The sequence below is a fragment of the Procambarus clarkii genome, chromosome 43 (genome assembly GCF_040958095.1).
Source record: "Procambarus clarkii isolate CNS0578487 chromosome 43, FALCON_Pclarkii_2.0, whole genome shotgun sequence".
Lineage (NCBI taxonomy): Eukaryota > Metazoa > Arthropoda > Malacostraca > Decapoda > Cambaridae > Procambarus > Procambarus clarkii.
Window position 1 is genome coordinate 37246407 of NC_091192.1, and position 13565 is coordinate 37259971.

Below are 13565 nucleotides of genomic sequence, written 5' to 3' on the forward strand. Positions count from 1 at the left end.
AGGCCACTAGAGATGTTGATCCTCGGGTAATTTTTGTTTTCTCAAGAATCTTACTAATCATGACTTGGATAATTTTCTCTTTCAAATTTAGTTGTTACTCTATTAGCATCACTTGAGCTTATAACCCTAATTGTGTACAAGCCAACTAACACTTATACAGTTTGAATTTTGGTGTTAAAATCAAAATTGCACGTCTTAAATTTGTTTTTTCAGACTAATCCACAGCAAAGCAAGGGTCTTCTGTATTTTGTTTCTTAATATTTTATACTTCTAAGAATCTCTGCTATATTTCAGTCAAGGTCTAAAATTTTATTACAAGTGTTTTTAGAGCGTTATTATATACCTTTTGAGGATTCTGAGGATCAACGTCCCAGTCTCTGACCAGGACTCCTGGTTGGTAGTCTGGTCAACCAGGCTGTTGTGCATTAGGCTGCAAACAGCCATGTCAGAGTCACAGCCTGCTTGATCAGGTATCCTTTGAAGTGTTTATCAAGTTCTTTTTCTGTGGGGGAGCCCTATGGCTCCCTGGAGCTTACCGGGCTGATATGTATGTATTATGTCTGCCCGAAACGCTGCGCGTGCTAGTGGCTTTACAAGACTGTAATTACCATATTTGTATCCTCACATTCCTTATGTACATTCTTGTATATGCATAAATAAATAAATAAATAAATAAATAAATAAATAAATCCTTTAATCTCAAATCTTGCTACAATGTACCTCTTAATATATGTTATGTACTCTCGCAGCCCAATGTACCTTCTTGTATATAAATAAATAGAAATAGAAATAGATTAGACCGTGGCATCAGTCGATTGGAATTCTTTGCCTACCGGGGACCACAAGCCAGAACCTGGTCCCCTCAGAGAGGCTAGGGGAGCAATGACCTATGGAAACCCCCATGCATTTGGAAGCATTCCAAGTCTGCCATCGACCGGGGTTGGCACCCAGAAAGATAGGCGTAACAAAACAAACCCCACATGGTAAAAATTGCTACCTAAAAGCCAAACAGGGAGGCAGCACTCCCAAACTAAAACAAGCAAACGTCACTTCCGTGCCACTTGTCCGTGCAGCCCCCCTACCCCTGGGAGGGGAAGGGGGTCCCTGGACCCTCCGAGCCAGGTGCTCCAGCATTCAGTTCTCGGCTGATGTCTGTCTGTGGCGGTCATCGACTCTGGCCTCTCATTCTGTGTAGTCTTGTACCTTGTGGTGTTTTTCTGCGGTGCGGTGTGCAGGACAGGAGTAATTGATCAGTATTGGGGCTCCATGTGTTTAAGATCATCTTCCTTAAGTGCCCTGTAAGTACTGCCCTTGCATACTGGGGTTCCCTTCTACAGGGCATTTGAGAACCGCTTTTGTAGGGATCTTTTGCTGCCTGGCAATTGGCCGCCCTTGGGGTCAGCTGGGGTTTTCATTCCTTTTGTTTGGCCTTGGGTAGGAAGTGGTGTTATTGCTGGTAGGGGTGCAAGGTACTGTGTAGCTTGTCTCCCGTTGTTTACAGCGGCCAGTTCTGTTCCTCCTGGGGGACATTGTGCTTTCGTGTTTTTTTTTTTTTCTTTTTTTTTTTTTTTTTTTTTGCCTGGTGGGGGTCTGCCCCTGTGGTTTTCATCCACCTTCTGATATACTGGTGGTCCTATGCTAGGCCCCCATTCTTGTACACATTGCAGCTGTTCAGTTTTAGCAGTTCTCTTGGTAGTTTGGGCCCAACCGGTTAGCATTACCTTGCCTGGGCTTCCCTTAGCAGTCACCCTAAGGGCCCTGGAAAACCCCATTGGGGCTCATTGAACCTATGGATGTGTCCTCAGGGCTCCAGCCCACCGAGTGCGGGGTTGATGGTTGCTCTATCCCCTTGTCTTAGGGTGACACTCGCCTGTTTTGCCTTCGTCATGCCGCCTACTGGATCGATGATACCTTTGACCCAGAATCCTGAGTCTTGTTCCTTGCTTGTGCTTCAGTTTACCCATTCTGCTGATATTTATGTTCGGTTATAGGTGGCTTAAGTGTTGCATGCACAATATCGGTTGCTGCGGTGCGCTAGGTTGGTTGCTCACCCAGATGACCCGAGGCTGCCCCGTTTGGGTTATTGACTTGGGGGCATTAGTCGCTTCAACTTTGGTTTTGTCCGCACTCCCAAGTCCTTCCCAGGTTGGTGTTGTTCGTCCTACTCCCCCTCCTCCTGCTCCCGGCTTCCAAACATCTGAGGATTTTGGAGTCGGAACAGGGTTTAGATGGAAGTGAGACTCGGGCAGCTTTGGGGGCTGCCCCATCCGGGTTGACGATGGAGGCATTTGAACAGGTATCTCCTGTTAAAGCTTCTAGGTCTTGCCAGCAGACCCCCTTCTTTTTTGCTTTTCCTCTGGACTCGGCCTTTTCCATGGAGGGTGAAGGTGTGGAGGCCGGCTCTGCCCCGGGTCCTAACAAGGAGGATCCTGGGGCTGGGAAGGGGTTGACTTGGAGGGCTTGGGCCTCATTTGACCCTGCTTAGTTGTTGGTACCCTCTTCGTGGAGCTTGTTGTTGCAGGGGGGAAGGGTTTTCTTATCTCCCCCTTCCTGTATGAGTATGATTTGTTGTTGGCTCCCCAGGTTTGGTTCCGGGTTCCCTTGGGTTCTTCGGTTCCTTCCTTCAGGAGGTTTTCGACTTCTCAAATCTCGCCTAGGGAGGTTCGGGAGGGCCTCACTGCGTACCTCCTGCGATACTCGGATTATGCCTTGGTGATGGATCCATCTTCTTTTGAGTTCGGTTTGACTTTCCCCCTTTTGGGTGCATTATGTGGTATTGGAGTCTTCCTGGCTGACAGACTGCCCCTTCTTTTCATTGGGCATATGGCATGGGTTTTGTTGGACCCGCATGCTTGAGTGGCATGAGACTTCTACTATTGTACAGGTTCACCTGGGGGGGCACGTTTGAGCACTTTAATGCATGCTTGTGCACCCCTGTGCTTCTTAGGGACGTTGGCATTGTGCAACTCCATGTGCAGGTTCTTTCCCTTTCAGCTACCTTGGTTGCTGAGGATTTGTGCGCCCGTGGGCACTTGGCCTCGGTCTTGCGTTTCTTTTCCCTTCTCGAGGTGTCCTTGGATTAGCTTGAAAAGGGTGTGGAGGCATTGGGTGCCAGATCTTTGTCTGGTGCGCTTCCCTCCGTGGCTCAAGCGTCGGCAGCCATGTTGAAGTTGTTTGCACTGATTCACAAGGAGGCGGTGTCTCTGTTTTTTGCTTCTCTCCTTGTGTGTCGACAGGCTGTGCTTACAATCTCCTTGCAATCTGCTTGGGCTCTGGCTCTTTGGTTTTCATCGCCTTTTTGTCCGTTCTCCACTGGCATACCAGTTGTGGTATGCCAGTGGTGCCAGTTGGTGCTTCCTTCGGAGCCAGCGCAGTGATCACTCTGCTCATCGTTCAGCTTCTCGTAAGGGGCATTGACCCTTTCGAGGATTGCCCTGTTAAAGAGGCAATGAGAGAAAGGCTCGCGGTGTTTGCTCAGTCCTGGTCCCACAATTCGTGGGCATTTCAGGTCGTCTCCTCCGGTCTGTTGTGGCAGTGAGTGGCTCCTCCTCCTCCTCCTCCTGGGGGGTTCGGGGCTGGCAGGGCAGGCCTCTTCCCGTGCTTCGTCGGGTTGTCTTGGAATGGATATGCTTCCTTGACCCATCTGCGTCTGTTAGGGGTTTGGGTTCTGACCTACCTCGATGACTGGCTGAGGTGGGCTCCCAGTCGGTCTGCATGTCTGCTCACCAGAGAAGTGGTTCTTTCCCAGCTTGCCAGGTTCAGATTCCCGGTGAATTGGAGGAAGTTTTATATGGTCCAGTCTCGGGTTCAGACTTGGCTGCGTCTTGTGTGGGACTCACGGACCGCTTCCTTGTCTCTCCCTCAGGTGGGATTGCTGCTGCTGCAGTGCCGCCTTCAGCTGATTTTGAGAGGGTCACGGGTCACTCAGGGGTTGTTCGAACAGTTGTGTGGGAGTCTGAACTTTGCCGTGTTGGTTTACCCACTGGGTTGGGTGTGGCTTTGGCGGCTGTTTTGGTTCCTTTGGGGCTGTCCCTTCCACCGCTCTTGCGATTGCTGGGTTCATAAATTGAAGTCGCCAAGCAAGATAATATTTGGTGCATGGTTTGAGAGGCTTTCTAAGCAGTATTCTATTTTTGTAAGTTGATCTTTTAAACTGCTGAGGATTTGCATCTGGTGATTTATATACAAGGATAATCACCATAATCAGAATTTCTATTTTGATTATCATTTCCACGATATCGTTTGAGGTGTTTAGCAGTTCTGCAGATTATCCCACCCTGTAGCCTATGCTTCCTATCACGTCTGAAAAGATTGAATTCTTGTAACCTTAACTCTGTCATAAGTCCTTTGTACGAGTTTCAGTTAAAGCTTTATGTTTTGAGTGTTTGTTTTGAGTGTTTGCTGCAAACTGCAGCAAAACATTGCTGCAGTTTGCAGCAATGTTTTGAGTGTTTTGATACCTTGTATGTTGGCAAATGCAAAACTTGAATAATTACTCTGGCAAGTATACTGATAAAGGCCAGTTTTTGCTCTTTTGATTACTCTTCTTGCGACTTTTTTGTACACGCATGTATGCATAGTCATGTGATCAGGTAAGCTAATTAACCCCCTGCAATGTGCACCTTTTAAAATTACATTCCCGTGGTGTGCCAGAAATAAATTGTTCCAAAAACAGTATTTTTCCTTTTGGTACTGTTAATTAGTACTCAGGAAGCATGAAAATCCAAATAAAAAGTCTCAACCTCTTGTAGTTTAGCTATAGTGGGCTGGAGAAGTGTTTTTGGGGTAAAAATGAGGCAAGTTGCTGCATGGGAATAACTGTCAATTTATTTTCAATGTTTCTCACTTGATTTTTTTATTTTTTTTTGCATTGACAAGTTGTATCTGTATGTCAAAGATGGTGTTCATTTTGTATAACTTTGAAAATACTGTATACATATATACAGATATGTGTATTAATGTATGCACACTGTGTATTTATTCATACAAATACATATACAGTACAGTATATAAGCCTGAATCCTGTAATTGGACATAGTGCACATTTTGCCTGAAATATATAGTGGTAATCACTTGCTGTTGTTAAAATTTCAGTGGCTCATAGTATGGCTGCCCTACACGTTTCTAAACCATGGCCTTAAGAACGTTTCATAGGCCTTGGTAACCTAGACCACGTTACTAAGGTCATGGATAGAAAGTGAGAGACTTGGGACGTGTTTTCAAAATGGGGGATGGTTACAGGAGGCCTGAGGAAGCAGATGTTCGCTCCCTTGAAGTGCACATTTGCCCAACCACTTGGGCTGAATAGTAGAGCGATGGTCTCTCTTCATGCAGGTCGGCGTTCAATCCCCAACTGTCCAAGTGGTTGGGCACCATTCCTTCCCTCCGTCCCATCCCAAATCCTTATCCTGACCCCTTCCAAGTGCTATATAGTCGTAATTGCTTGACACTTTTCCCTGATAATTCCCTCCTTTCCTCCCTCCCTTGAATACATGGAAGTTTCGAATCTTAAGATATACTGTACTAACATAATAACATGTCGGCTGGTGCACCAGCACAACTCTTAATATGTTGACTGGTGCAGTGCAGGTGTTAGCTACTTATGCTGCTATGGGCTTAAATTCCTTCAACACCACCTGGTTGGTTGATACCTGGTTGATGGGGTTCTGGGAGTTCTACTCCCCAAGCCCGGCCCGAGGCCAGGCTTGACTTGTGAGAGTTTGGTCCACTAGGCTGTTGCTTGGAGCGGCCCACAGGCCCACATACCCACCACAGCCCGGTTGGTCCGGCACTCCTTGTAGGAATAAATCTAGTTTCCTCTTGAAAATGTCCACGGTTGTTCCGGCAATATTTCTTATGCTTGCTGGGAGGGTGTTGAACAACCGTGGACCTCTGATGTTTATACAGTGTTCTCTGATTGTGCCTATAGCACCCCTGCTCTTCACTGGTTCTATTCTGCATTTTCTTCCATATCGTTCACTCCAGTACGTTGTTATTTTACTGTGTAGATTTGGTACTTGGCCCTCCAGTATCTTCCAGGTGTATATTATTTGATATCTCTCTCGTCTTCTTTCTAGTGAGTACATTTGGAGGGCTTTGAGACGATCCCAATAATTTAGGTGCTCTATCACGTCTATGCGTGCCGTATATGTTCTCTGTATTCCCTCTATTTCAGCACTCTCTCCTGCTCTGAAGGGGAAAGTGAGTACTGAGCAGTACTCAAGACAGGACAACACAAGTGACTTGAAGAGTACAACCATTGTGATGGGATCCCTGGATTTGAAAGTTCTCGTAATCCATCCTATCATTTTTCTGGCTGATGCAATACTTGCTTGGTTATGCTCCCTAAACGTTAGGTCGTCAGACATTATTATTCCCAAATCCTTTACATGCTGTTTTCCTACTATGAGTACATTTGATTGTGTTTTATACCCTGTATTATGTTTAAGGTCCTCATTTTTACCGTACCTGAGTACCTGGAATTTATCACTGTTAAACATCATGTTATTTTCTGATGCCCAGTCAAAAACTTTATTAATATCAGCTTGAAGTTTTTCAATGTCTTCAGCCGAGATAATTTTCATACTGATTTTTGTGTCATCTACAAAGGATGATACGAAGCTGTGACTTGTATTTTTGTCTAAAATTCCACCACCAGGCGCAACAAAAAACAAGTGTTGACTGTAATGATACATGATTTTCTGGTTGAGACCCAGAGGCTCTCTGGAGCTAACCGGGCTGATATAAATATATTAGATTCTGGCATCAGTCAGTGCACACAGAGTTCTAGGCCAACCGGGGAGGAAACAGAACCAGAACCTGGCCCCCTCAGAGATGCACGAAAAGCAATGGCTTATTGAAATCACCGTGTGGTTGGAAGCATTCTGTGTCTGCCATCGACTGGGTCAGGCATCCAGAAAGGTAAGCGCCCCAAAACAAACCCCCTACTCCGATTAAAATATTGCTACTGAAAGCCGAACTAGTGGACAGAACTCCCCAAATGAAAAACGAGCAAATGAGCATGACGTCACCACATCACTGCGCCGCTGTCTGCGCAACCCCCCCTCCCGGGAGAGGGAAGGGGGAGCCCCAGACCCTCACGCTGGTTATGCACCCTGCAGTTCTGTAGCTGATGTGAACTGACAAGGTCGTGTGCCTCTGGTTCCTGTGTTTTCCAGTTCTGTGCCTTGTGATGTGGTCCAGTCTACTAAGTGGTGCACGAGCCAGGAGTAATTTCACAAGTACTCGGGCTGAATGCGCCTATAGTCCCCTTCCCTAGGTGCCCTGTAAGTACTGCCCTTGGGGTTTGAGGCTACCTTACACAAGTCACCTTGGGGTCTACCTCCGCAAGCTCTTTTGCTGTTCGGTGATTGACCGCCTTTGGAGTCAGCTGCGGTGTTTCATACACCACTGTTTGCCTCTGGGTAGGGGATAGTTTTTGTCACTGGTTGGGGTGCAGGGTACTGTGCAGCTAGTTTTCACCTCTCATGGCAGCTGGCTCTGTTCCGCATGGGCAAGTTGTCCTCTTGCGGGGGTTTTCTTTTGTTTTTGTTTTCCTGCCTGGTTGGGGTCTGCTCCCTTGGTTTTGGTCACACCCATTTATATCTCGGTGCTCCTCCACTAGGCCCATGTGAGTGTACACGCCCCGGGAATTCAGCTTTTAGCAGTTTGCTTGGTAATCTTGGGCACCGGTTAGCAGTATCCTGCCTGGGCTTCCCTTAGCAAGATACACGACTAAGGGCCCTGGGAAACCCTGCGGGGCTCTTTGGTCCAATGGATGTGACCCCTGGGTCCCCTCTCGCTTTGTGCAAGTTTGAAGGTTGCTCTGTCCCCGTCTCAGGGTGACACTTGCCGTTTGTGCCTCCTTCATGCTGCCTGTTGGTCAGTGACACCTTCGACCCGGAGTCCTGCAAATTTTGTTTCTTGTTTGTACTCAAATTCACCCAGTCCACTGTTCATGATCTACAGGTGCAGGCAGCTTCGGCGTTGCATGCTCATTTTAGGTTGCTGCAGCGCGCTAGGTTGGTTACTGCCCCATTTTGGTTATAGGGACCCGGACTTTAGAGGTGTTAGTCGCTTCGACTTTGGTTCAGCCCGTGCCCCCTTGTCCTTCCCCTTCTGTTGTTCATCCTGGTCCCCCTCCCCTTCCTCCACTGCGTCTGGCTCCGAAGCGTCTGTTTAGTGCCCATGGTTTACTTTAACTAACGCATCTTTTCCAGAAATCGCCCCAGTTTGCAGGGACGAACTACAGCTCTACAACCATGTGATGACTTCCACCAGCCAGGATGATGTGTTGCTCAAGTCTCTGATGCCTGCATATTATGGAAGTCGCCAAATTGTTTTCGAGGATGGTACAGGTAGGCTGGGTGTGATGTAGGGTGTTAGGTGGCCCAGTTGTTGTATGGCAGTTGGCTGGAGGGACCCCGTGCGCATACATAACAACCTTCCCGTTCCGGGGCCTTGCTAGGAGCTTCCGCTTTGAATTGTTTTCCATGGTATGCAGTTGTCAAGTCACCAAACCTGCCACTTAGGCAGCCTGTTGCCTTGCCCTCGGCTTTAGTTCTCTTTTTAATGATATACTGTGCACCTCTCCCTTTGTGTGCTGTGTCTTATATAAGAAAAACCAATACAAAAGATTTTTCCATTATACTAACCCATTATCATCATCATCATAACTCTTGTGGGTGAGATTACCATCTAACCATTATTATATATTTTTTTCGTTTGTGTTGTTTGGGAAATTTGTGTCCTTGAGGTACCTATTTCTCTTCACGCCTAGTGGTTGGGGGGAAATGGATGCCCTGAAGCTTTATAAAAACACTACACCCCCTGAAGTGGCAAGGGGATGTAGGGGACAAAATTTAGAACAGGTGTAGTATGTAGGATGAAGGTGGACTAGGGTGTAGTGTGTAGGGCGGAGGTGGACTAGGGTGTAGGACAGAGGTGGACTGGAATGTAGTGTGTAGGACGCAGGTGGACTCAGGTGTAATGTGGAGAATAGAGTATTGCAGATGAGGATGCATTTGAAATGAGCTCTGGATTAATATTTTGTACGAAGGGTATAGTATACCATGTTGGGACAAGAACCCCACAAGGCTTGTTAAGATGCACTGGCCAGTGCTGCATTTCTCCAACCACCCATTCAATTACTGGCCACACCCATACTTGACATGATCAACACCAAGTTATGTGGTTAATGAGACATGACTCTGGTAATGAAAATAACTTGCAATGGAACTGATTTAAACTGACTGGGTCACACAAGGACCTTGTTTTGAGTAATATTTCAAGCTTAAGATTAGGTTGTAAAAGTGATGTCAATGGTGAGGCTCATTCCAGTGTTGTCAATGATGGTGAGGCTCATTTCAGTGTTGTCAGTGAAGCTGACTCCAATAGTGTCATTGATGAAGCTCTGGTGTTGACAAAGATGAAGCTCACTCTGGTGTTGACAAAGTCGAAGTTCACTCCGGTGTTGACAAAGTCGAAGTTCACTCCGGTGTTGACAAAGATGAAACTCACTTCGGTGTTGTCAATGATGGTGAAGCTCACTCTAGTGTAGTCAATGATGGTGAAGCTCACTCTGGTGTTGACAAAGATGAAGCTCACTCTGGTGTTGACAAAGTCGAAGCTCACTCCGGTGTTGACAAAGATGAAACTCACTTCGGTGTTGTCAATGATGGTGAAGCTCACTCTGGTGTTGACAAAGATGAAGCTCACTCTGGTGTTGACAAAGTCGAAGCTCACTCCGGTGTTGACAAAGATGAAGCTCACTTCGGTGTTGTCAATGATGGTGAAGCTCACTCCGGTGGTGTTAATGATGGTGAAGCTCACTCCAGTGTTGACAAAGATGAAGCTCTGGTGTTGACAAAGTCGAAGCTCACTCCGGTGTTGACAAAGATGAACCTCACTCCAGTGTAGTCATTGATGGTGAAGCTCACTCCGGTGGTGTTAATGATGGTGAAGCTCACTCCAGTGTTGACAAAGATGAACCTCACTCCAGTGTAGTCATTGATGGTGAAGCTCACTCCGGTGGTGTTAATGATGGTGAAGCTCACTCCAGTGTTGACAAAGATGAAGCTCACTCCGGTGTTGTCAGTGATGGTGAAGCTCACTCTGGTGTTGTCAATGATACTCCAGTGTTGTCAGTGATGGTGAAGCTCACTCTGGTGTTGTCAGCGATGGTGAAGCTCACTCTGGTGTTGTCAGTGATGGTGAAGCTCACTCTGGTGTTGTCAGTGATGGTGAAGCTCACTCTGGTGTTGTCAGTGATGGTGAAGCTCACTCTGGTGTTGTCAATGATGGTGAAGCTCACTCCAGTGTTGTCAGTAATGAAGCTCACTCTGGTGTTGTCAGTAATGAAGCTCACTCCGGTGTTGTCAGTGATGGTGAAGCTCACTCCGGTATTGTCAAGGATGGTGAAGCTCTCTCTGGTGTTGTCAATGATGGTGAAGCTCACTCTGGTGTTGTCAATGATGATGGTCACTCTGGTGTTGTCAATGATGGTGAAGCTCACTCTGGTGTTGTCAAGGATGGTGAAGCTCACTCTGGTGTTGTCAGTGATGGTGAAGCTCACTCTGGTGTTGTCAAGGATACTCTGGTGTTGGGTCTTTATGACTAACTGTTGAGAAAACCCTATTACAACATTGCCGTTATATTAATGGGAGATAAAATTGTTCCGAATTCTCAGAAGTTTCAGAGCAGGTAATTAGGTGTGCTTGTTAATTCCAAATAACGTGTCCCAAATAATTCCACATTTATTGAAGTTCTACATTAATATTATATGCACTAATTACTATTAATATCTTTTTCCAAGGGTACAGGATCAATCAGGCCCAGCCAAGATATAACCTAAATGTTGATTTGGCAAAGTCGGGAGAAGCTTGTAATATAAGCCATCAATTTATAGATCATGATCCGTTTAACTAGGATAGTGGTTCAGTAACGTGCTCTAGAGATAAACCTCAGATCTTCAACACCATCGACATATACCAGCAACAATGTGATACTCGAGTCCAGTTCCTACTTGTGTTCAAGTATTGCTACAGAGCAGACAGATTCTGGCTGTATTTGAGCTTTCAGCTCTAATTCTGCTTTTGAGCTCAAAGACCTCACCCATATTCGAGCTCTACACTCTCATCCCGCATCCGAGCTCTCATCCCCCCCCCCATCCCCCGGCCTCACGCAAGCACTCGGCTCTTTACTCCAGGCCTCGTCTTGGCTATCACAACATATTATTACATCTCCAACTACTGACTGTTGTAACCAAGATTATATTAAATAAACATAAAGACACTAAACTCTCGAGTCTCATCACCTAAATTCATATACGTAAACATGTATTACAAAGACTTAAGACATTTTCTGTATGTAGCTTACTGATTAAGTGCCGTACTAGTTGGAGTCATCAGTCGCAGAGTTCTTGTTTGCCTACCAGGAACCACGAGCCAGAACCTGGGCCCCTCTCACAGAGGTGCAGGGAGTACTGGCTCATGAACACTTTAAATGTAAAGTTCATCATCTTGGCATTGACCAGGGAAGCACCCAGAAAGATAGGTGAATCAAGACAGACTACTGCATGGTTGAAAAATGAGACCAACACCCTCAAAATATCAAAAGAACTTCTTCAATAAGAAAACAAACAGCCAAAACTTCGTCTCACCAGCTTCCTGCTAGTTAGCTCCACCTTTTCCCTCATTGGGAGAAGGGGTAGCGGACCAGGGCTAGCCAGGGCTGCCACAGACCAGTTCTTGACTGATCTTGAGGTTATCTTGAGATGATTTCGGGGCTTTTTAGTGTCCTCGCGGCCCGGTCCTCGACCAGGCCTCCACCCCCAGGAAGCAGCCCGTGACAGCTGACTAACTCTCGGGTACCTATTTACTGCTAGGTAACAGGTGCATCAGGGTGAAAGAAACTCTGCCCATTGTTTCTCATCGGCGCCCCGGATTCAACCCACCGTGACCACAGGATCACACGTCCAGTGTTCCGTCCGCTCAGCCACCGGCTCCCTTGGTGTTTAATGTTTGTATGATTGTATGTATGATTGTTTGTATGATGTTCCCTTGATGTATGATCTTTGTGCTTGGCGATCATTGGTGCGCTCTGGCCACGATTTCCTGTTTTGGTGGAGTCTTGTGTAGGAACAGTTAAAAAGACAAGAGTGTGCATTGGGCAGAAGTTTTGTGTACTGGAGCTGCACAAGTTCATGATTCACTTCCCTGTGTGCTCCTTAAGTACTGCCCTTGCTCAGTCAGGGTTTCCTTCCCTGGGGCATTTGGAAAATATTTCATTAAGGGGGCTTGCTTCCTTGTGGTGGTCCTCTCTCTTGGGGTAAGTCGGGGGTATTGGGCTTTCCATCTTGCTCTGGGTTAGGGAGTGTTGTTGGCTGGTGGGGTGCTCTGCAGCTGGCATTGCCAGCTCTTCAGCTAGTGAACAGCGCACCTACATTTCTCCCAGGCTTCTTGCTTGTCACTGTTGGGTCTCAGGTTTTTTTTTCTGTCTCACTTTGTTTGCTGGTGGTTTGTTCACTTGCTTCTGCTGAGGAGTTCTTGCTTTTTGCCTTATTAGACATGCCTAGGGTGCATGCGGTAGAATTCCCTTGCTACCCCCCCTGGGCTTTCCAGTGGCTTCTAGTGGAAATAGAAAAAATAAAAAAAAAGTTGTGCCTAGTCCTTGAGACTCAAAATACGATCATCCTGAGTCTTCAAACTGAGAATCAAGCGAACGTCGCGAGCCCTCATCAACAACAACAAGAAATAACCCTTCTCCGGGAGGATATAAGAAGCTTTAAGGCTAGCCAAGATCAACTCCAGCATGACTTGAATGATCTCTGTGAGGAAAATATGCGTCTTAAAAACTGATGAAGCCATAAAAAAACAAGAGGAAGCTCTCAACAAAATGACTGCATGTATCAGTACATTATCCGCCCAACATTCCATCTCCCAGGATGAACAGGACCAGCAAAAGCTGCTTGACTGTTATTGTGTCATCCCAAGTTATATTCCTGTGGAACGTGAAGGTGAGAAGTGTATCGAAATAGTTCATGGTCTCATAAAAGACGAATTGCATGTCACTCTAAATAAAACAGACATTATTGCTGCCTACAGAGTAGGCAAAACGAATCCATCAGGTCTATACCAGCGTAAAATTCGCCTCAAGCTAGCTTCCCAGTTCACAAAATCGCATCTTGTCCGGACAGCTGTATCCCAATGAAAGGGAATCTACATCAACGAGTGCTTGACTAGAAAAAGACAGCAACTCCTCCACCGCCTGCGTCAAATCCGTAAACAAAACCCAGCTGCGATTCATCAGTGCTTCGTTAGAGATGGCATGATTAAAGTGAGAAAGACTTCAGACGGTAAAATGTTTACAATTGCTAATGAGGATAACCTCAACACTTTCCTCTCCCAATGTGGTTTGTCCCACCTTATTATCCCTCTCAATGAGTCAACATAATTAACCCCCTTGTCACCTAGTGCGGGCTAGGTATCCTAAGTCTCTTTGTTACACTTTTTTAAAGTGAATTATCATTTAATTTATATTAGTCAGTTATTGGACTTAATTAATTG

General features: G+C 46.3%; 1 protein-coding gene across 13 annotated transcripts in view; it reads left to right on the forward strand.

The window, feature by feature from the left end:
• LOC123755794 (Inositol phosphate kinase 2) overlaps positions 1 to 13565 on the forward strand; it is a 61591-nt gene that overhangs the window by 13546 nt on the left and 34480 nt on the right. For 11 of the 13 annotated variants that reach the window (XM_069300282.1, XM_069300285.1, XM_069300283.1 and 8 more), the window contains one exon: positions 8220 to 8357. The exons of the other annotated variants lie outside the window; for them this stretch is intronic. In XM_069300282.1, coding sequence (XP_069156383.1) covers positions 8220 to 8357 — 138 coding nt within the window. The remainder of the gene's footprint in view (positions 1 to 8219; positions 8358 to 13565) is intronic. 13 annotated transcript variants of the gene reach the window in all.